The sequence below is a fragment of the Zerene cesonia genome, chromosome 2, assembly GCF_012273895.1.
Source record: "Zerene cesonia ecotype Mississippi chromosome 2, Zerene_cesonia_1.1, whole genome shotgun sequence".
In the NCBI taxonomy this organism is placed as follows: Eukaryota; Metazoa; Arthropoda; class Insecta; order Lepidoptera; family Pieridae; genus Zerene; species Zerene cesonia.
The window spans coordinates 177,866-201,574 of record NC_052103.1 but is presented as its reverse complement, the minus strand read 5'-3'; the positions used below and the strand labels follow the sequence as shown (position 1 = coordinate 201,574).

The 23,709-nt window shown below is 35.6% G+C and overlaps 4 protein-coding genes across 6 annotated transcripts; 2 read left to right on the top strand and 2 right to left on the bottom strand.

The window, feature by feature from the left end:
- Window positions 1-1,671: 1,671 nt before the first annotated feature.
- Window positions 1,672-5,785, bottom strand: LOC119833773 (2-methoxy-6-polyprenyl-1,4-benzoquinol methylase, mitochondrial). Its single transcript, XM_038357949.1, has 7 exons — window positions 5,522-5,785; window positions 5,059-5,208; window positions 4,524-4,653; window positions 3,783-3,918; window positions 2,992-3,080; window positions 2,210-2,321; window positions 1,672-1,846 (listed from the first exon to the last, which is right to left on the bottom strand). The coding sequence occupies exons 1-7, from the start codon at window positions 5,694-5,696 to the stop codon at window positions 1,745-1,747; spliced, it is 894 nt and encodes a 297-aa protein (XP_038213877.1). The 5' UTR covers window positions 5,697-5,785; the 3' UTR covers window positions 1,672-1,744.
- A 386-nt stretch (window positions 5,786-6,171) lies between these two features.
- Window positions 6,172-8,281, top strand: LOC119835269 (protein GUCD1). The gene is made up of 5 exons (XM_038359998.1): window positions 6,172-6,189; window positions 6,699-6,895; window positions 7,246-7,318; window positions 7,408-7,595; window positions 7,944-8,281. The coding sequence occupies exons 1-5, from the start codon at window positions 6,172-6,174 to the stop codon at window positions 8,122-8,124; spliced, it is 657 nt and encodes a 218-aa protein (XP_038215926.1). The 3' UTR covers window positions 8,125-8,281.
- Window positions 8,282-10,542: 2,261 nt separating this feature from the next.
- LOC119833733 (poxin-like) lies at window positions 10,543-17,007 on the top strand. 3 transcript variants are annotated; one of them, XM_038357896.1, is made up of 5 exons: window positions 10,543-10,652; window positions 14,686-14,832; window positions 15,194-15,307; window positions 15,718-15,909; window positions 16,453-17,007. In XM_038357896.1, exons 1-5 carry the CDS (start codon window positions 10,638-10,640, stop codon window positions 16,720-16,722), a joined length of 738 nt encoding a protein of 245 aa, XP_038213824.1. In that variant the 5' UTR covers window positions 10,543-10,637; the 3' UTR covers window positions 16,723-17,007. The 3 variants fall into 3 exon arrangements, with proteins under 3 accessions (XP_038213824.1, XP_038213841.1, XP_038213833.1); XM_038357913.1 differs by lacking the exon at window positions 10,543-10,652 and adding an exon at window positions 10,985-11,202 and having other exon boundaries at window positions 14,689-14,832; XM_038357905.1 differs by lacking the exon at window positions 10,543-10,652 and adding an exon at window positions 10,989-11,202.
- A 495-nt stretch (window positions 17,008-17,502) lies between these two features.
- Window positions 17,503-22,950, bottom strand: LOC119833570 (peroxisome assembly protein 12). The gene is made up of 7 exons (XM_038357640.1): window positions 22,701-22,950; window positions 21,961-22,069; window positions 21,406-21,608; window positions 20,529-20,755; window positions 19,978-20,122; window positions 19,482-19,567; window positions 17,503-18,578 (listed from the first exon to the last, which is right to left on the bottom strand). The coding sequence occupies exons 1-7, from the start codon at window positions 22,818-22,820 to the stop codon at window positions 18,464-18,466; spliced, it is 1,005 nt and encodes a 334-aa protein (XP_038213568.1). The 5' UTR covers window positions 22,821-22,950; the 3' UTR covers window positions 17,503-18,463.
- Between the last annotated feature and the right edge of the window lie 759 nt (window positions 22,951-23,709).

Below are 23,709 nucleotides of genomic sequence, written 5' to 3'. Positions count from 1 at the left end.
GGCCGTACCAAGTGTACTGACATTTTTGACGCAACCATTTCGGACAGTTAGAATAGATAGTGACATGTGCGATGACGTCACGGCGCGACGGAAACTTAGCCGTAACGAGTGTAAGAATTTCGATGTGTATATTGCGTGTGACGATGTACTGCACTAGCAGCCCTATCTGTATAATGAAGCGTATCTTTTTTTGTTTCATCCACTGTGGATTGGGCTCGTTGGATGTTCTTGGCTGGAGGTGTCGGCATGCCTAGGATACGGATAGGATCGCAAACGAACGGATAGGACGCGCGCACTCATCGCTCCCGCTGGACATAGCGCGGGTCCGATCGGGATTTCGGATAGAGGGATCAGGATTCGTTGCGTTTTACCATCGCGGATCACGGATCTCTGGTATGCATTTGAAATTATTGCAGAATAACTTATGTTGAGTGCCCGCTCCGACTTTGTTTCACCTTAACCGACGCTTGCGTCGTCGCACAGGCGGCCACTAACCTAGCGCCACCGTGCTATGCGCATGCTTCAGCTTAACATCCCCTTGAGTGCGATGCGAGGGTCGTCGGGGCCGTCCGGGCCGTCCGGGGTAGACACTTGTTTGTATTGTACAGCATAGCCCTACTCGACACTAGCTATAATTAGGTGTATGCGCCGTTTTAAAGGTCGAATTTGCGGTTTGTCTCGCATTCAAATCAGTTTCACAAATTGACTATTTATTGAATTGAACCGCAAATTGTTACCGTTAAAATGTTAATGCAATGAAATGATTCTATTTGAGAAATAATATATTTTTACCTATAGAAGGTTCGCCCTCCCACACAGAAGCCGGTAACGGGCCTAATTCTACCCCCCGTAGTCGCTTGCGCGCGCCGGCCGGCTCGCCGCCACCACGGTGCCTTATAAGCTCGATTTTTATTTTGAAATAATGAATTTAATATAAAACAATTATAATTAGAGAATAGAATGCTTTTATCGAGTCTAAAAGGGAAAGGAGATGTTTTATGACTGAAAGTAGGAGGAGGTATTCAAACTTTTTTATTGGCTTTTCGACTTTAAGATATTTATTTCAAATTAACGCATTCGAAAATGGCGGACCAAGTACATAAAAAAATGACAGTTCAAAATGAGATGCATCTCCTTTCGCGTTTCACGGGCTTTGAAACCGTTCAGCGGGCGCGAGCCGAGCGGCGCGCTCGAGCAAGTTTTAGTTTAAATTGTTTTTTTTTATAAATCAAACTGTATTATATTGGATAATTGACGACGCGCTCGCGTTAATGTGTAATGTAATTTAGGTACTACGTCTGCATTCCAAACACTGAGTTTGATGGACTTGAATAAATAATATGGAGATATGGCGGTGTTTTATTTGTCGGTGAACCCTTGTGGTGGAATGGTGAAAAGTTGAATGTGTGAAATGGCATATAAATTAATAAAAATGCAAGTAATATACAAAAGCATTGGAATATGTGATTGATGGAATGGTATAAGTTATGATTTTGATATCTGTATGTTGAATAATAAGAAACTATGTACCAAAATAAATTTAAATTTGTATCCGCTATTATTGCTTTTAGTTATTTGACTTTCAAACTTTAAATGTTAGTTTCCTACGTTCCTAAAATTAAATGCTTAAAAATTATTGCAAATTGAATTGTATCGAAATAAAACAACTTATATTCTAAAGTTTTTATGAGATAAATAACGCATCAATTAACAAGAACACCTAACAATTACTATCTATTCAATCTTATATCTTAAATCCTGAATGTATGGAGCACACGCCGAATGTTAAATTTTCGTATGTGACGTGTCTGAAGCCTGCATTCTCGATCATCGATTTGAAGGTTTCCTGCAACAGATATACAAAAAACCTGTTTAATTTGGCGAGTCCAGAATATCGGTGATTAGTGTCGGTTCGAGAACATTCGCAGAGGCTCAGACCTCTGCGAATGTGCTGTTTGCTTTAAAAAGGAAGGGTCTTCGGAAAGGATTTACGACCAAAAAAGAAGAAATGGATTGGAAAGGAAAAGGAAACAGGCCTCCGGCTCCCTCATTACCGCGAGGCCATTGGCCACAAAGCTCAATAGCATGCTATTATTTTACGCCGGTTTTCTGTTGGGGTGGTGTGGTAATTCCCAAGTACAAGCTGACCCAATTCGTGTACAAGCATGCTCGACTTAAAAAAAAAAAACTCCAAAAAGTCAGCAATAACCTGGTCAGGGAACTGCCGGATGCTCTCGACGAGGTACTGGTAAGGCTTCCACTGGCCCGCCACCAGCTGCCCCAGCACCGGGATCACTTGGAACGAATATTGGTCGTACATCCTGAAACAAGAAAATATTTGTAGAACCGACCTATCTATGTAAGTCATTGAGACCGCCTCCTTGGTACAGTGGTTAACGCTTGAGTGTAGAACCGAGCTGGCCTTGGGTCCTCCCGGTGGGCTCGCACAAAAAACATACTCCTCTGTGGCAAGACAGAAGACTAATCGACTTTTAATACTTGTACATAAAGATAAGAAGATAGTAGACCAGTGAAACAGATGTATATCACCTGCCCCATACCTCACTAGGGGACACTTCACTATACGCACAATTGGATTGACTAAAACTTGTGCTAATAATATGAAATCAACGTCACATGTCCATGCTTGAAAATAACTTCTGGTTTAAAGAGCTTATATTTATATATAGGAAACAATAATCTTGCATTGTTTCTCAATTTTTAAACGATGTTTATTGTATCTTCTATGTATCTTGTTGGAAGATGTAGGTTATAATGCTTTCTACCCATATTTCTTTCAATGAAGACTATAATATAGCGATATTCTATGGTAATAACGGACTTCCTAAAACATAAATAAGGTTATTTGTTCATCTGTAAATACATTTGTGTGTATGTTCATCGATACTTTCGGTAATCTTGAAACAATTTTAGAATATCTCTTTCTGCACACTAGCTTTTTCAATACGAGTATATATAAATATCAGTTACCACTGCAACTGCGAGTTGGGCAGCTGGCTGAACTCGAGGCAGAGGAAGCGGCCGCCCGGCTGCAGCACGCGGTACGCTTCTTCTAACACCTGTCATGGGAAAGATAATATGTTATTTGAAAAGGACGTTATGAAAAAAAATGGTTGCCTGTAAAGTCGGTTTTACGGGCGAAGATTTTACGTGACAACGTCTTTTTCTCGGTAGAATATTTATTGATATGAATATTATTAAATTACACAATAGGAACAAGGAATTGAATGAAAATAAGAATTGCACAAATTTTAACTATAGAAAATATTATTTGTTTACTAAAAAGACAGAGACAGAGACACAAGCACGCGCCGATTCAATGCGCCTAATTCTCTAGTGCTGCGCGCGCGGCGGACCGATCATAGTTCGGTGACTCATCGTAACGTTACCGGGCGTTACACTTTTTCATAAGTGCCTCCGAGCCGCAACCTAATTTAAGACGTTGTCACGTCAAAAAAAAATTTATGTAACATGTACAGAGATTTGTCTTTTTCAACGAAAATGAATGGAATTGGATGAATTTCAAATGGTAACTAGGATATGGTAAAAAATAACAATAAAAATACACTTGCTAATTTTGAAGAGGCTGGTGTTAATTAAGTTTTCAATAAACAGTTATATTATTATTACACTTACATTGTATCTTACATTTTTATAATACTAGCTGCGCCCCGCGGTTTCACCCGCGTAAGTCTGTATACCGTAGGAATATCGGGATAAAAGGTTCCTTATTCTTCTATAAAAAGATATATATGCTACACCTTATCCACATGCGTGCAATTCCGAATGCCAAAAGCTATGGTGTAAGCTGTGTAGCACTCATCAGGCAGAGGCAGCTGCTCTGCGTCCGCGCACAGCCAGTCCACAGCCACCAGGGGGTCGTTGGCGTAGCCTTGTCTGGGAGACATCACAATTTGACGGTATAAGGGCACTAAGTAAAATGTTACCAATTTAAATAAAACTTTGCAATACACAGGCTAAAAATTAAGTCATAAGCAAAACTTTTTAAGCAATAAATGCTTTAGAAACTCTTGATTGAATGAACAATATACTTAACTTTAAAAGTAGAGTACTTAGAGTGATAATTTTTAAATTTGTCAGTACTTTCTCTCTGACTTAATACCATAATGTGTGATTTGAGCAACCCTCAACCTTATATCAATATATACACTTTTTTTTCTCACCAATCCCTACTAATATTATAAATGCGAAAGTAACTCTGTCTGTCTGTTACGCTTTCACGCCTAAACCACTGAACCAATTTTGATGTAATCTGGTATGAAGGTAGAACTGAACTTGGGAAAGGACATAGGATGATTTTTATCGCGGGAAAAAGGGTAGAACGAGTTGAAATAGGCACCAAATCATGGTGAAAAATGTATGTCCTAAAACAAAAGCATTTTCTTGTCCACACATAAGTCATGGCATATATAGGAATATGTTTAGGGAAACAAGGTATACCAATATGCATTTAGCCTTTTAGCTTTTTTTATTATATTTACCTTTCTGCTCTGACCTTCCCCACATCCAGCATGGCCTGGTTGATATCACTCACTGTCACACTGCTCGGCTTGTCAGCTGCACTTGGACCCAAGTTTCTCAAGTAGTTGATGTATCTGAATGATATGTCACCTGTAAGATATTAGAAGAAAATAAGCAAATGTTTACGATATATATATTAAACATAAACTAATATTGTGGCATAGCATTCACATGGCTTGTCAGTTTATCCTATTATAAATGATAAATGTGTAAGTTTGTAAGTATGGCTGTTTTATACTCTTTCACATGAATCAGCTATCATACCTGTATGAATTTTGGTACAGAGATTATTGTCTAGATTAGAACATAGGCTACTTTTTACCAAGGTACCACACAAGTGACACTGGGTACACACACCACAGGTTATAGCTAATATAAGTTAGCTATAGTGGTAGGATCCATAATGTAAATAATATGAAACTAAATATTTAAGCCTGCAAACAAATCTTCAATAATATAATCAAATAAATCATCATTCAAATAAACTATATATACCTGTGCCACCAGCCATATCAAGCAACTTGGTTCCTGGTGTGGGAGCCAGCCTCTGCATGAAAATGTCCTTCCAGACTCGGTGGATCCCCAGAGACATCACATCATTCATCAGATCGTACTTGTCAGCCACTGTCTCGAATACTTGGTGAACTGAAATTTGTTTAGTTGATATTTCTAGGTTTAAAGGTAGAAGTCATATTATCAAAAGTCAAGCAAAATGCAATCGTTTAGGATTTTTTATTGCATGTAAGGCTTTATACATCATATTGTTTCAACACTCTACTTGTTATACTTTATGAATAAAAAAAACAACGATAACATGGTTCTCTCCTCTTTCATGATGTTTTTTCCTGTTGCAGTTTAGAATTAACCTAATATTTTATAATTTTTAAAAATTCTGAATGAAATATTAACTTATACGGTAAAAACTTGAAAGGTTCATAGAAAATTTACAAATGAATACCTTTCTTAGTTTTTTCCTCCTCGTCAACAGTTTCGAAACCAAAGTGTGTTTGTTTTTTCTCATATTTTTCTTCTTTTGGAGCAGTCTGAGTACACAGCGTTTGACTTGTACAAAGACTCCTACAAGTCGATCGTTGAATATTTCCTATCCTAAGAAAAGCTCTTCTTAGAGCCATTTTTGAGCAATATTTAATTAAAAATTAATAAATAGTTCGATTTTCGACTATGATATAAAAAACAGCTGATGCATATAGAAATACATATAACTGCAATGTCAAATTCATAATATGTCAGTTAATTGTCATAATGCAATAAAGCTTTCTATTCATTATCGTTTTGAATAATTCAGTCATAGACAATAATAATAAAAATCGATTTGCAATGCATTAGAAATCTTTTAAAATAAAAGTTTTACTCTACTGATTTGTTTCCTTAAAATCAATCTCGCCTTTAATAATTGCTGCTCTTTTACATATTTGTATTTGTATCAGATAAATGACAATATTGATATGACGCCGAAGCTAAGTGACTAATACTGATAAGCGATACTAACAAAATAAATTCTTAATGCGGTCAATAACTTGAGATTAATAGCAATTTGAGTGCAGTTTATATTAAATTTTGTATTTTATAGTAGCTAACTCATGCATTATGGACTCAGAAACTGACGTAAGTCATTTTACATTAATGAAATAGTAATACATAGCTACACCTTTAAGTAGTTTCCATATAAATTGATACCGGTTTTTATTATGATTATTGGATACTTGATATCCACCGGTGGCGTGTAGATATAGACCGCGTATTTTCCCTGTATAGTTCCCGTTTCCCGGGATTTCCAGGAAAATACTGTCGCATGTTACAAACTATCTATATAACAAATATCATTTAAATCGATTTAGTGGTTTAGGCGTAAAGAAGAGACCAGACAGACAAACATAAAGATGGCGTTACTTTCACGTTTATAGTATTAGAAAGGAGTATTAAAATTCAAATAAAAATGCATAATTAACATTAAAAATCAATAGAAATATAGAGCACATATATACATTTCATTTAACCATTACGTTTACAATATATTTTTATTTTTTATTTTTATTTAATTTCAAGTAACTCAGACATACTGACCAGACTTTAATTAGGTACTTAAACTATTTTCTTCTTTAATGTTATTTTAGACACAAACGTTACACTTCGAACACAACATACCGCAAATTCGACAGCGTTTTTCTTGGGACTGTGGTGTCGCCTGCGTGCTGATGGTGTTAGGAGAAAAACAACGACAGTATTTTTTGGACAATTTTTCAAGAATATTACGAGAAGAAGGCATAAGCCGGTGCACTTGGACTATAGATCTGTGTTATTTGTTGAAACGGTATGGGAGAAATGATGATATTTGAAAAAATAATGAAAAGAAAATTGTCAATCATGAGATGGGATTCCTTGGCAACGCGAACGCCTTAGACCGCTTAGACATCCATGATCCATCAGCAATCGGATTCCTTCTACTGCACAAAATAAAAATATTCAACTATCCGGTGTTCGACCTAGATGCGATGTGTTTTAGTTGAATTATTTATAAATTTTAACAGTAATTTTAGGCGACGTCTCTTAATGTTTCTTGCTGTATTCAGAATACAACCAAATTTTAACTTAGTTACCCTGAAAGGTTCCGTTTTCCTATAAAACATTTTAGTATCAATTCATTTTTCGATATTCTTTCAGATTCGATGTAACTCATTGCATATACACTGTCAGATGCGACGTGAATCCCAGCTATAAAAAGATTCATACACAGGTGAGTTAATTCATTTAACTCTGACCGCTAGAAAACAACCTTTAAATTAAAAACTCTTTTATTTGTTTTTCTCTTTCTATATGTTTCAGGTTTTAAATCGAGTACGCAAGAAATTTCAGGACTCCGTAAAAAATGGCCTGAGACTGAAACAAAAAGTGCTATCAATGCAACAAATAGCACAACACGTCATCAATTTTGGTCCAGCGATTTTGCTAGTTGACATTGGTTTGCTCACGTGTAACGTCTGCAAAAGTCACACGCTCTCCTCTGAATTAAGGTAACATTTATAATTTTTAATGACATTTATATCATTTTTTATATTTAGCTTTAGCAGCGTTGAATTAGTAGTAAATAATTCTCGGTCCGAATTAGTTAACCCTTTTGTATATTCCCGGTTACTTTCAGTAATGTATTTTGGCCATAGATATTTTCCTTGCAAAATGAATCGGAAACGAAATGAAGTCAAAAATTTGCTTTATGATGCATTGCTTGCTTTATTTGCTTTATAGGCAAATCTACCAGATGACAGGACTATTTCCCGCCTTTAAAAACCCTATGTTAAAAAAGTAATTCCATGCTGTACGAGTTGAAAATTGACATGAAAGTGAAATACATCAATTTCCAGGCTAATATTCGGAGGCTCGTACAGAGGGCACTACATCTGCGTGACGGGCGTGTCGGGTAACAAGGCGTTGTACCGCGACCCCGCGCGCGCGCACTCGCTCTGCTGCGTTGCCCTGCATCGCCTGCAACTGGCGCGGACGCCGCTCACCGACTATGATGTTATACTCGTGAATTGCACATGAGGAAATGTGTTATTTGTTGTCCCACAAAATTTAAAATTGTATGTAGTTTTATGTACAGAAGTGAAAATAATCTTTCTCCAGCAGGACACATTGAATTTTTTATATATGTCTTTCGAGCGATATGTTTTGTGAAACATATCGTCTTTCTGTCCATCCTATTCCGCTTGCCTATCTGTTGACGTCGGGCAAGGCCTGTAAAAACTCCCTTACTAAAGAAGGACTTAGCGTAATACAAACCCTGCAGCCGCTCCGGAAACGCCATTATAATTTAAAAAAAAAATTCTTATAGTTTAGCGACTGATCGTAATATGTAAAAAAAAATGTTTTATGTAACAGGCAAGGACCAGCACAGGGCTCACCTCTACTGATAATATAAACGCGAAAGTAACTATGTCTGTCTGTTTCTACTTCACATCTAAATATTCGATTTCAATGAATTTTAGTAAAAATTTTGTTAACGGTGAATTGAAATAGTACAGTTTTTATGCAAGAAATAACCCATGAAAATGGAAGCTATACGATAAAAGTCCTGGTTGCCGCTGGCGGAAAAATATATAAACTATGAAAACAAACAGGGTGTAAAATTGTATAATTATACATCGTAATAGTTTGTTTATCAAACAATAAAATATTCATGTATCCACATAAGAGAAATAAACATTCCAACGATTCCTTACAGGTTTTTAGTGTGTATGTTGATCCTAATATGTTATTATATTTTAGGTAACGTTAGTGTTTATTATATTCTTTGTGTATTCATCATAATTCAAACATTTTTTATTCTTCTTTTATTCTATATATTCAATGATTTTCGTTATTCACAACAACAATAAAAATACACTCGCACACACACAATTATACACAATAAAATTAAAAAAAACCCCAACGTCGTACGTTCGCCAATTTTGAACGGGGTCGGTCGATAGTGATATTTTACATAGTTAAGCCCTTTCATTTCATAAACATATCGATATTTAATCCGCTACTGTGGGACAGTAGCTCTCTTTGGCCAATTCAAATCAACTAAGAACATTCGTGATTTAATCACACAAAAAAAAACAATACAAATAAGTTTCCCTTTGATTTAAGCAGAGATTTATAAATGAAATAAATAAAATTCGCTCGGTATGCGTGTAGCCGAATTGGCTTTAGTGCTACACGTATACTCAGGCAATAATTCATTTTCAAACACACACACACACACACACAAACTTATAATTTAACACACTGACACATGTCATATTCGATTACACCATTCGGTGGTGTAAAAAAGAATTTGCCCACGTTTTCAATTGAACTATTCAGTTAAGCTTGAAATTTGTCTTTACTTTTCTAAACTCTTTAATCATGTGTTACTAGCTAGCTACATCGTGTCATCGTTGAGTTTTCCATATTTATAGCAGGGGAATCCCCTAAAAGCGTAACCTTGATTTGTTCCACATTGCAAGTCAATGACATGTTTCTCAAATCGCATCGATCGACAGAAGATATTTTTATTTTTACACTACTTTACTCCCTTTATATTAATTGATGCTGTATACATGATATCTATATGTTTTAATATTCTAATATGTAAATAAATAAAATTAAGAAATTTTTGAGAGTATGTCTTGTGTTGAGAGTAATTTCTAGATGATTTTAAAGATTTACTTAACATACCTACTAGTTACTCGTGATTTATGTAGGTAGTCATTATAGTTACCTAGTTACAGGGAGTATAATAAACATTTATTGTTGTATTTTTTGTATTGCTTTGTCACATAATGTGGAAACCGCTACGCGAGTAATTACTATAAGTAGTTCATTCCCAGTCCGTAGCTCCGTAGTCTCAAGTTCTCTCACATAGTTCAGAAAGCTTCCGAGTTTTGTATTGATTCAGTGTAATAAATTCATACAATAAAACTATGTAGTAATGTAATCTAATAGAATTAATAAACATTCAGAAAAGTATGCTTTCAGCACGACTGACATTACTTATTTATTTTTTAACCAATTTTTTCACAAGCTCAACTTACGTAAGTTTAGTTAGAGATGTTAAGTGTAGGTAACTTTAATACCTTGTCAAATAAATTAAAGTTACATTAAAGGTAAAATAGATTATTATCAGCATGTTCTTACATATTCCCACTGCTGGGACACAGGTGACACTTATCGTCAAAAGTGTATAATAATTAATTTGGGTAATAGATAACCCATCTAACACTGAAAGAATTTTTCAAATCTGACCAGTAGTTCAACCAAACAAATAAACAAGCAAATTTCTGCTTTTATTATTAAAGTATTATACCTATTGTAAAAATGAAATCAAATCTTTATCCTGTTTGTATAATATTATAATAATTTTATGTTAAGGTATCCCAATGATATGAGACCTAACATGTAATGCTACTTATGTAATAAGGCAAAACGGTTAACCCTAATAGCAGTCCCTTTAGCGATATTATTTCTAAAACACTAGTTTGTACGTTTTTTCGTAATTCACATTGGTAAATAACCATCAGTGTGACAATTTGATGTTTTGTGTCAACGTAAGTACTACAATAATTATACAAAATGCTCCTACTGGATATTATATTCTTCTAGAATGCATTTTTCATAGACATATCAGGGAATTAGGAACAATTTTATGACCCCAACTCCAGACGTTAACGTAATAGACCTTTTTACTGGAGATGGATCAAAGTAAAAGTCTACCAAGATCCCATTGGCTAACTGCTACGGGAGCGTGTGGTACCGTTACCATAATATTAATTATTATCTTTTCATTACGCCACGCCCTGTAAATCGAATGGCGCAGCTCTGCGTATACTGCCCACTATTTAATTCCATCATTCGAAACGTTATAATATATTTACAATACATGCTGTTACGAATTAATTATACGTCTTATTCACTTATGATACGGCGCAATTCGTGTACACGAACCAAACACACAAGATGTAGCTAACGTTGTTCGTTCGACAAATATTTTGACGACATAGATTTATATCACGCTGATTACTTATCTCCAGAGAAATTTAGTGTGTTGTGAGCTATTGTGTTGTGAAACACGCAGACTAGCTGTTATATCAATTCGTGGTATGTAACCATTTAATAATTATTAGTTAGGTATAACAATTATTTACAATTAAGCATTAAATGTAGGTATTATCTTCACTGGATTAAATAATTTTAAATAGACTAGATAATTCTAAATGACATTAATAGATATAATAGATTAATAGATATATTATATTAAAAAGACGGATAAAATGAAAGTAAATGTTTACGTGAGTCTATGGGATTCTATTGTAACTCTTTGTGAATTTCATCAGCATCATCTATGTTTAAATTTTCTATCAAATTTCATTAAGATAACTACAGATGTACAGATGATATATACTCGTACGTCTAATTAAATATTCAGTATTAATTTAGCAATGTAGGTACATAAAAATGAGGATTTTCCTAAGGTTTTTTTCATTGATCCGAGATCATTATAACTCAAATATTTTGTGTCGTTCATCGGGTTCCAGTGATAAAATCATATAGGTAACTTCTGCATCTAGTTATGCTATTGTTGCATCAAAATAAACTACTTTTAATTTAATTTTTAATCTAATTTGATTTTTAGGCGGCCTTTATCTTTTGTAACTATATATAAAAATATATGTGTGTGTGTATAAAATAATGTAAATAATAATATAGAAATCTAATTCAGGTATAAATTAGCATTTTTTTATCATAACAATTAAATATAGAATTAATAATAAATTGTTTATAATTAAACAATATATTTTTTTTTAAATCTTTTCGTATTTCAAATTTTAGGACTTGCCTCATTAATTATTTTAACAAAGGAATTCTACCCTCCAAATGAGACTATGTTTCGCTAGTAAGAGCTCAATAAAATAAACTTTGAAATCTGGTCTTGCATTTTACAGAAAACCCAATTGATTCAAAATTTTAGTCATCTTAAAAATTTTGGCGCCCCTCAAAATTTGCCGCTCGGGCCTGACGGGTCTAAGCCTAAAACGCTACTGCTTTCAATTACTCGTATTCTTAGACTTTGTTCAAAATATATATCAAATTAGATTACAATGAAAATAAATATGAAAGCTGGCATTGTACAATAGAATAAAAATATTTTTTAGAAAATTTTCTACTGCAAGTAAAGTTGGTTTATTGTTATATCTCACACAGTAAGGATACTATTAGTTAACTACTAATAAACTACTTAGAACTAGCAAGCACTATAGATTCTAGTATCCAATATCTACCATAATATGTAGCTAAAAGAATTACCTGTACTTAGAACAAAATATATGTTAGCCCGAAAATATACACTGACATCCACAGTTTTATTACAGTAATACTAGTATAATATTATGTTATCTGTGGTTATACTGAGATGATATTACCGTGGTGTTATTGAAAATATGAAAAAAAAAGTATGTACACCAGAAATTTTGTATCGGTTGAATGTTATCAAAATATAATCGCAAACAAGTTGTTATTTATATTTATATCAGGTTATTAGCATTCGATCAATTACTTTTATCGCTGAACTAAAATTTCACGATATAAAACAAAAAAATAACCATTTGCAGTAGGTAGGTACATACAAAATTTTTGAACGAACTGCTTCTTTAACCGACTTCCAAAAACGAAAAGGAGGAGGTTCTATCTTCGTCTATAGGTAGTCCCATTATCATCAAGTCAGGGTGAAGCACTATCCACTCACCCACTTGAAGTCTAATGGTAGTAAATAATAGATACTACCTCCTAACTACTAAGTATCACAAGCAGTAACTTACTGCATATCTACCCTTGGTTTGGTTGGCTTCGACTTCAAATATATGACTGGATTGCGTTTAATAATAATTATGTTTACTTATTTTTCGCCTTCGAGTGGCTTTTCAAGTCGGTTCAATTTTTATATGTAAAAAATATTATTTAACAACACAATACCTATTTCATTTGAATTAGCTTAAGCTTTTTGGATACATAAATCATAAAACTGTTGCTGACATAATCACAAATTGGTCATAATTTGGATGGGTGACCAATGTTTTTTCGCAGTTGCTATTTAGCTTATTTACACATTACAATTAACATTTACCCTTATTGCCGTATTGTCGCGAGTACAACTCGCACCTGACCGATAAATACCATACAATGTTTGCACTATAAGTTATATAATGCTTATTAAATTTGTGTTCCTACAGCGGTAAGTTTTAAATATCGCAACATATACAGATGAAATTACACACTAAATATTTGCCCAAGAATGTGTGAAAAATTTGATATTTTGCCGCTGGGGGAACAGTAAATTGCTGTCAGTATATTGATTTAACGAAGATGAGAAAGGCGAATGTATTATGAACGGTTTGAAAAGTGGCCTCAAACATGTTATTTTGTTCATCTGAGATAGTTATATAGCAGTTTTATAAAGCAGAACGTATTAAAAGCACGATGAAATAAATTGTTGCAGTCGAAACGTTATCTACCGAATTTGGAATTATTTGTCTACGGCAAACTTTTTACTCTGTTATCTCTGCAATCATATAATTTCTGTTTATTTTCCCATCGACCACGATCTTATCAGCGAGCATTGAAAACAACGACTATAGTAATAAGAAACAGAAGAAATATTTATATACTTTATTTATTACACATGACATATACCTACCAATAAACGTGAAAAGTATCTGAAAACTCCTTCCATTTTGTTGTACCCTTTCAGACTTGGGCAAAAGCAGCATTGTACAATAATTACATCTATTACGTCCATTAATTATGTGAGGCGTTTTTCTTTAAATATTTTCGGCCTTCCTCCCCTTCTCTCAATGTGTGTGATTGAAATGTGAGTTTCAAGAGTAAAAAATACGCTATTCTTTATGAACGATGAAGTACCTGAGATTATTATTATAGACTAACTACTAAATGCACATATGCGCACAATGCACACGGGCGGTTTTAATTTCATGATCTGGTGGGTCGCGTGATGGTAAGCAAACACCACCGTCCAAAAACAAGCTGGCTCAATGCAGAAGCCTCCTAGACTCCAACATTAAATAATAAAAAAATTATGTGTGTGTGTGTTATACAAAATATATTTTCCTTCAAAGCAAGGCCTTTGATATTAAATAAATGCATTTCAGTAGTTACTTCACATATACGTCAATTGAATGTTCACAAAGATGTGTCGTCATTAAGGCAACTAATTTATATGTTTTTATTACTTAAAATACCAGACTAATGAGTGATTCAATTACGCATTGACGTCGTTTAATAATAATTATGATTTATAACGCGGAACTCTAGCCACTCGCTATCTTTACTATTCGGATGTGGTTATTTTGAAGGCAGTTTTAAATAAACACTAGGTTATTTACACAAAAAGTTATTAATATAATTATTCAATGTCATTTGTTAATTTAATTAATTAAATCGGGATTAGTACCAATAGTTAAATTAATCTACATACCAATTTCAATTAACGCACTTTTATGCAATTTGATGTAAAACAATTTTACGGTATATAATTTACTCCTAAATAAATATAATTATCTTTGATAGAAGATGTCCAGCAGAACAGTTCTGAACGAAAAATACAAGGGGCTGGTGGAACAGCTGTCCATTCCGGCGCAGGTGGTGGAGCGAGGTGGACGGCGCTACGCTGTGAGCGGCTCCACGCAGGCCATACATTGTTCTACCCCCGAAGAGGTAATATTGCGGACTCTTATTTCGGATGTTACAGACTGAAATTCTAAGATATGTATCTTGAAATTTAAATGGACTAAATAAGTATAAGTATTGAAGGACTCATATTATATCGAAGTGTATGACGAATAATATATAAAAGTGAATATAGATTTTGCCCGCGGTTTCGTATGTGTCAAATGCGGAGCAGTTTAATAGATGTTATTGTAAATATAAACCTTCCTCTTGAATTACTCTATTTGTTAAAAAAATCCCTATCAAAATCTGTTGCGTAGTTTTAAAGAATTAAACGTACATAGAGAGAAAGCGACTTTGCTTTATATTATGTAGTGATAAATTTTAATATTATTATGAACAACTGTAGATAGCTGAGCGCTCGCAGACGACTCACCACTACTGCGACGTGTTCACGGACGACGTGCTGGCGCCGCTCGGTGAGCTGGCCTATGTGCGGCTGGATGCTGAAACTGCTGAGAAGGTTAACACTAAAACAATTAACTGCTTCTGATAACCATTTCAATGCGTAATTGTTTATTTACATGAAGATTAAGTCAATAAAAGTATGAGATTTGCATTTGAAATTGGGTAGCCTAAATGTCTTAGATCTATTCAATAATGTAAGAATTTATGTAATAATGTATTCTTACAATGTTGATTTCATCCAGTCTTTTAATATTTTGAAATTTGAAATTAAAGTTTGTGATAGATAAACAACAAAATGTAGTTATAATTAACATTTGATTTGACCAATTTTGGCAATGGAGAGATGAGATACTAAATGTTATTCTCAAAGACAGATATTCGATATAAGTATAGCTTTTTAAGACGATATTATTCCACTTGACGTGAGGGTGCGAAAACTAAACAACATTATAATTTCCTCATCAGGTGTTCCTGAACCGCAGCAAGCGAATCCTGCTGGTGTCGAGCGACGGCGCGCTGGCGCAGTGGCGGTGCGCGCCGACGTTCGAGTCGGCCAACGTGTACGTGGCGGGCGCGCCCATCGTCGGCAAAAGCGGCGCCATCGTCTCCGTCGTCACCGCTAAGCGGGGCAACCATTATGCCGTTTCTAACGCTGAGGTGATTGAATACTATTCTTTTTTAGTATACTTATTTGTATTGCTTATGGAATTATTCTGGTACATAGGCAACATCACTGCCAATCGTAATCCGTTCAGTGATTTACGCGTTTATAATATTAATATATTATATAAGAATATAAACAAGGGTTCTGTACACCATCTAATATAGTGTCTAGTTTTAAATTGTTTTTTTTAAACCAGATACCTACGTACTTTGTGGGACACCAAAAACGCATAATAACAGAGAATAAGAAGGTGAAGGTTCCATAGTCTATCGCTTGTTAAATTAATTAGGTGTTGTTCTTCTTTACATTCTATATTGATTAAGGAGATTGTGTCCTTGAAATGAGTATCTAGAGAAGTCAAATTTTTGTATTAAAATTATGATTCATTCCAAAGCGATTTCGTTTTGATTCAATTCAATTTTCAACCATTTAAAAATAATATCAAATGAGTATGTACATTAACCAAAAATTAACATGAAATGCTTTTGTTAAAACTTTTAATGTACCAGCCCAGTTAACAAGCATTCACTTGTCAGGGCGAAGGCGGCTACTTCGAAACATCCCAACCCTGGGAGGTCCACGACATCGACGACGCTAAATTCGCGTACGCGGACAAAAAGTTCGACAGCCGGGAGGAACTGCGCGAGTACATAGCCTCCCTCCCCCCCGCCGACCTGAGCACCCCCCCGCGGCCCCTGCTGCTGCGCGGGAAGCACCCCCGCGTCGCTCTTGTTGCACAAAATGGCCGACAGATTGTACACATACATCTGTCTGGTGTTCTCACTAATGATATTGAATATTTGTAATAATGTGACGGTGGGATGCAGTTGTTTACTAATGGGAAGGTGGAGATTAGGTGTTAAGGCCACAGAATTATAGGGCCGGTTTCACCGGTGGATAAGGTACTGAGCCTAGTAGCCTACTCGACTCTTTTTCACGTAAATTTTCATACATTGTTTGTCATACTGACAGATAAACTAGTATATAAGGAGCTGAGATGCTTTAAGAATTGTATTTTTATAATCAATTGTCAGATATTTATGTAAGTTATTGATTTGTATCTTTGTTGAAGCAATAAAATTTCAATGTATTAAATTTGTTTTTTTTTTATATTCTCAATTTACATTTATTTTTAACTGCTCTCTATACAACAAAGCAAACTTTAATTGCAATGTAACAACCTACAGCTGTTGTTTGCAAATTGTATATAACTTCTAAATATCAGTACAAGTAGAGACGAAAATACAATTTAAAACCCAAATATTTATACATTGAACTTGATTGTTTAGAAGCACTCTCGTCGACAAAATACAGAGAAATCATTATTTATTACCGATTCGAAAAGTACAAAATTTCCGATGGATCATCTTAGTCACTTTAGGTTAGGAGGGGGTAAGAAATAGGAGAAAACCTGTTAGAAAGGGACCGAAAATCGTGAGGAAACCTTAAATACACCAAAGTTCTTTGACAATCACCGAACTACATTACCACGATATTGTATAATGACATATGAGAAATACTAAATATAGGAAAAAGTTGTAATAAAACACGTATAATAAAATTACATATTTATTGCATGTAAAACATATACTTATAAACTGTATACGCAAATATAAACTTTTATAACCACAATCATGATAAATTTACCACAGCCCATGTACTTATTAACTACAATCTAAAACAATACCAAGTTAAATATTAACTTTTATATATTAATTCTAATAAATTTATTGCTACTTAATAGTTAAATTCAGGCACTTATGGCGCTATAGCAAATTAGCTAGTTATTAACTAGCTTTTGCCCGCGGATACGCCTGCGAGGTAAAAAGCATACACGACCCACATTTAATATAGCGACATCTATCGGAATTTATAAATTTCGGAGTGATTCACATAGTGGATCTTCCCATGCGAATGAGATGTTTTACTGCTGTCAATAGTAGCCTACATCATTTTCTAGCCTACAATCCGTCTCCAGACACAATAATCATACCATAAAATATCTCCGTTGCGATGTGAAAGAAAGAAACACACAAACAAACAAATACTTCCGCATTCCGCGTAAGGATTACAAGATTGAACCTCACTTCAACACATTGTTTTTAAATATTTTAAAACATTTCTCCACTAGGAAGATTTAACATCGTCTATTTTATCAATTTATTAAGTCACATACTTTCCTAGCATTCCAAAACAAGGCTAGTTACAAATTAACAATAAGAAACATTTTGTTTTCCGACTATACTGACAGTCTAGTCAGCGAGCCAGCAACAGATTTCGTGACTAATTATTTCATGATAATCTAAAACCCTGCATCTTAAAAAATGAAAAACTTCAGATACACATTTTTTTGTTCTACTTTTTATATCTGTGACCAGCAAATCCTACCACCCTATTGACTTTTTTCTTCAAGATTACATTTTCTAAAATAACTCATGTATTAAGTCAAGACAAGACAATTCAGTCGAGCTACATCGCTGGTGCGCTAGTCACCTAGGTCCAACCTAACGCGTGCCCTAGACGTCCAGGTCCAACCTAACGCGTGCCCTAGACGTCTAGGTACAACCGAACGAGTGCCCTGGGCGAGGCGGGCAGGCCGCTGACGGGGCACGCGCCGCTGGAGCGCAGTTGCCGAGATATGCACGTGTAGCAGAATATGTAGCTGCAACACGAGACATACAGATATATTTCTTGTTTTTATGTCATCGTCGGCAATGGAGCTGGTTGGTAACCTGCTGGTAAGCGCTGCCACCGTCCATGAACATTTGGAGAGGCGTAAGGTCGATTGCAGACCTTACGCCTCCCCCTCCCTCATATAATATACTAGCTGCGCCCCGCGGTTTCACCCGCGTAAGTCCATATCCCGTAGGAATATCGGGTTAAAAAGTTGCCTATATGTTATTTCAGTTGTTCAGCTATCTACGTACCAAATTTCATTACAATCGTTTCAGTAGTTTTTGCGTGACAGAGCAACAAACACAAACACACATCCTTTGAAACTTTCGCATTTATAATATTAGTAGGATATTTTTAGTAGTGGGAGTTACGACATTGACTTTCGTTTTTATAGTTTTGTAGGCATACAACATACTTGCGTCAACTTTCTGACCGCATCGAATTTGCGCACTGCGTGAAAATTCAAGGAATGGGCACTGTGACATTTTTTGCGACATAAATGCGTAAAAACTGGTCACCTCTTGCTTTCATCCTAACTGCCCCGTGATTAGCGTACACTCAAACTAACAGTCAGACAAACAAACGAAAAAACGCTACGAATAGATTTTCCTACATTGCTGAACTAATTGGTTTAAATCTATTTATTAAATCCAATACATAAAATTATAAGAATTTTCCATTATTTATGTAATATTTTCAAATAACACGATACAATAGTGCCAAGAAAGGTCCTGAATTCGATTCCTGGAATACACAATGGTTATACTCATGACATAGATATAAAGATGTATATAGATATAAATATGTGCTGTATTTAAGGTTTTATAAGCCTTTTAATCATGGGCCTAGCCGTTTTAAGTAAGTTGTAAGATAATGAAGCAGCTCTCACCCTGAGACGGGCAGCACGGTGGGCACCTTCCAGGGCTGCAGGCACACCGGGCACTTGTTCAGGTAACGGACAGCTTTCTCATCACGCTGAACAATTATTAATTGGTATTTTTTATTAGTTGATAGATTTTTGGTACAATTGAATATTTGTGTGTGTGTGTGTTTAAGTTTAAATGTTGAATTTCTTTGTCTGTTATTAAATATATATTGTCGTATTAAATGACATTTGATTTTTAAATGTATGTGAATTTAAGGCCCGTTATTGAAGCAATTTGAAGATGCATTAGTGTTATGTGTGTGAGTGCGTGTGGAGTGTGTGGGCGTGTGGAGTGTGTGCGCGTGTGATGCGTGTGTGGGCGTGTGGAGTGTGTGCGCGTGTGATGCGTGTGTGGGCGTGTGGAGTGTGTGGGCGTGTGGAGTGTGTGCGCGTGTGATGCGTGTGTGGGCGTGTGGCGCGTGTGCGCGTGTGGTGCGTGTGTGGGTGTGTGCGTGCGTACCGGGGGCGGGGGCGGGGCGGGCAGCGCGGCGGCGGCGGCGAGCGGGCGCGCGTCGAGCCAGCGCAGCAGCTGCACGAGGAAGGCGGCCCACGTGGCGCCGCCGCCCGCCGCGCGGCACACCATCGGGAACGTCAGCGACGCGCTCCTGCGCACGAGACCAACCCGCGGGGCTGATGTTGTTGTGCATTTGTATTTAACAAACCCCCAACCCCATTTTGTGAATTGCAAAAAATGTTTAACCCCATATGTTGTGACGTTCATTAAATATTGCTAAGGAAAAAATTAATTTATTTCGGTCCATATGTTTGAGTGGATATAAGTGACAAACACAAGCGCAGAAGAAACATATGTATACCATTATAAGTTTCCCAACTTGTACTTTTCATTTTTTATATGTAAAAAACAAACTACACACAAAAAATGCTAACAAACAGATAAATAAGTCATGAGTTACACAGTCTCCAAGAGACTTAACATAACATTTTTATACTCATTCAATGCATCATAATGACTTCTGAAATTTGCAAATAGATCCTTACCATTATACTCACCTAAACCGACCGTTCACCAAGTTCCTGAACAGCTCTCCCCACGTATCTTCCTCGGGGGGTGGCGGAGCACTCGTCAGCGTCAGCCCCAGTACCAGCAGTTCCAGCGAGGGGGAGCTGCACCCGCCCGTGAGGTAGCGGCCCAGCACCACCAGCCGCGAGACGCTGCTCACCAGGTGGACTGTGGAGTATATGTGGATGGCTGCTCTGCGGAGACGGTCGGGTGTACTCTGTGAAGAAAATCAAGGTTATTAAATAATGGAAAAAATACATTATTAGGTCAATGATTAAGAAATTAAAAACTTTTTAACGGATTTTAAACGGATTTCATTATATTATTAACCCGACGTTTCGAACACTTTACAGCGAGCGTGGCCACGCTCGTTTAAAATCCGTTAAAAAGTTTTTAATTTCTAAATGTATAATACACGCGTAAAATCAAACACAAGAAAATACTAGGTCAATGATGTAACAAAAGCAGAATCTGGTTGACTGAGGGACCAACAATGTTGTAATCTAAAACAGTTACTTGCACAAGGGTTTTAATATGGTATTGCTGCACCAGTAGGCGATGTCCTGCCACTAAAATCTAAGATGGTACTATGACCTGCCACTAAAATCTAAGATGGTACTATGTCCTGCCACTAAAATCTAATATGTATCTATGAGGTTGATATACAGGCTCCACCAAGGGATATATTATATGGAAATGACTCTCAACAAAATTACTTTTATTTTTTAACTTCAAAAAAATTTACTACAGTGCTACTACACATGTAAAATCTTATAATTTTATTTATATATTAATGAAACAAGTACAGTGTTTAAGTGACAGACAGACAGCTTTTCTTCCTATATATCTAAAAAGGGAAAATTATACCTTCCCCAACCTCCCATCCTCCAAATCTTCTCTCCATCTATCCACTGCCTTCTCAAGTTTATCTCTCACATACGGCAGGAGCACCAGCAGCAGCAAGGATCCCTTTTCCAGAGTATCCGGTAGACGAGAGCCCAGGTTGAACTCAGAGCTTGGCAAAACCGGTGCTCGCATCAAACCATAGAAGGATTCGGAGAATGATGCCGCTGAAAGAATTGGGGAATATTTATGAAATAAAATAGGTCAAGTATGAGTCAGACAGCCAACACTATGTTGGTGAGATGCAGCCAGTGCCTGACGGCAGACTGACGGATGGACACTGATTAATTTATGCAATCTTTGCAAAAGTAAAATTTGATAGAACAAGAAATACTCTATGAAAAGAAATATCTATGTATATATTGAATGAGTACTTTGCTTAATAAGATGACAAGGATTTCAACACATTAAAAAATATTCAATTCTTTATGTTCCAGCAAACTCTAGTTTGAATGTTAGTTTAAACTAGACAACCTTAAGTAAACTAGGCAACTTATTTGTTATGAATAAATATATTACCAAAGTGTTTGAGGTAGTGGTACTGCAGGCAACAGTCAAACAGCAGATACAATTCATCGTACCACCTCTCACACCAGCCACATCTGTCTGGGTACACTGATCCTAGATACTGGAACAGAATTTGTTATTGTGTATATGTGTGCCGAATTATTTTAAGCATTATATACATTGATTATTAATTATAAATTACTAGCAGTCCTCCCCATGGTACATATGTACCATGTGCGAAGCCAGGGCTATATATATAGCCTATAGCCTTCTTCAATAAATGGGCTATCTAACACTGAAAGAATTTTTCAAATACGACCAGTAGTTCCTGAGATTAGTGGGTTCAAACAGCTTAATAATATTAGTATAGATTTTAGAATTTTGTTTGACATATGCATTATCTTTTGTAACATTATTATGCTTATTTTTGCTCCTACTAATATAAGAGAGTGATGTTTTGTTTTTCGCATTTAATATGATAGTAGATTTTTCAAACATAAATAAGTTAAAATCAATTAAAAAAAATTGTCACCCATTCAATTTATAAACTGCCTACCCTCGGTATCTCGATTCTATTATAATTTGTAGATAAAGCGGCAACAGACAGGCATCATCTCTGCAAATTTCACTTGACTAACTATGTGGTTCATGAGATGCAACCTAAGGGTAAGGTAGGTAAGTTCCCAGTTCAATAAGAGGAAACGGTTATTTACATAAATAAAACTTGATCATGACATGTGGATCATAGTTACCTCGATAAGTTTACGCAAAGCTGGCTTCACTGTAGCTCCCAAAGCCTCTTGGGCTGCTACTTCAAACACGGACGGAGTGCCTTGGAGCGTTCGCGTTAAATGTGCCGCGTAAACCGCCATTTTTTTTTTAATAACTTAACAAATCACTTAACCAAGAAGTCAATTACTCGTGGTGTTTTAAATAATTTATTCATTTTCCTTTAATGTTTTGATAACAATTGTGTTTCTTATCAGCTGTTTTGCTTGACAATATAACTAGACATTTGACAACCCAAAATGACAGGAAAATAATGTCAAGCATATGGCACTTGGCATAGACTTCAAGGTCCATTTCTGTCAAAGACCTTTAAAATTTATATAACTACTAGCTGCACGTCCCGGTTCCGCCCGGGTTGTCATTTATCGTAATTAAAATTATTTAAACTATCCTATCTCTCAAGTTGGATGGAACTGCACATGGTGTGCGAATTTTATTATAATCGGTTTTGTGCTTTAGGAGTCCATTGAGGACAAACATTGTGACACAAGATTTATATATATTAAGATATTATAATAAAAATAATATTACATAGCAATTATGTATAGATAACGTTATCTAATATATAAAATTCTCGTGCCGTTTCGGAGGAGTACGGAAACGATCACAGTTTTCAAAACTGTGATCGTTTCCATACTCCTCCGAAACGGCTTGACCGATATTGATGAAATTTTTGTGCTTATCCGGTATCTATGAGAATCGGCCAAAATTTATACATAACATATTTTTCATACCCCTAAATGATAAGAGTAAGGCAGAACAGCGTTTGCCGGGTGCAGCTAGTATACCTATAAGTTTATAAAATCTTCTCTGTAAAATGCAAATCATTAACGAAACTCAGTAACGTGTTGAAAACATAATGTTACTGACAGAAAAAATCACAAATATCCTCTGAACATTTATTTAAACTATTTAACCCTACCAATATCCGGATAATTTAGTAGAATTGCATGTTTGCATGCATCATTTTAG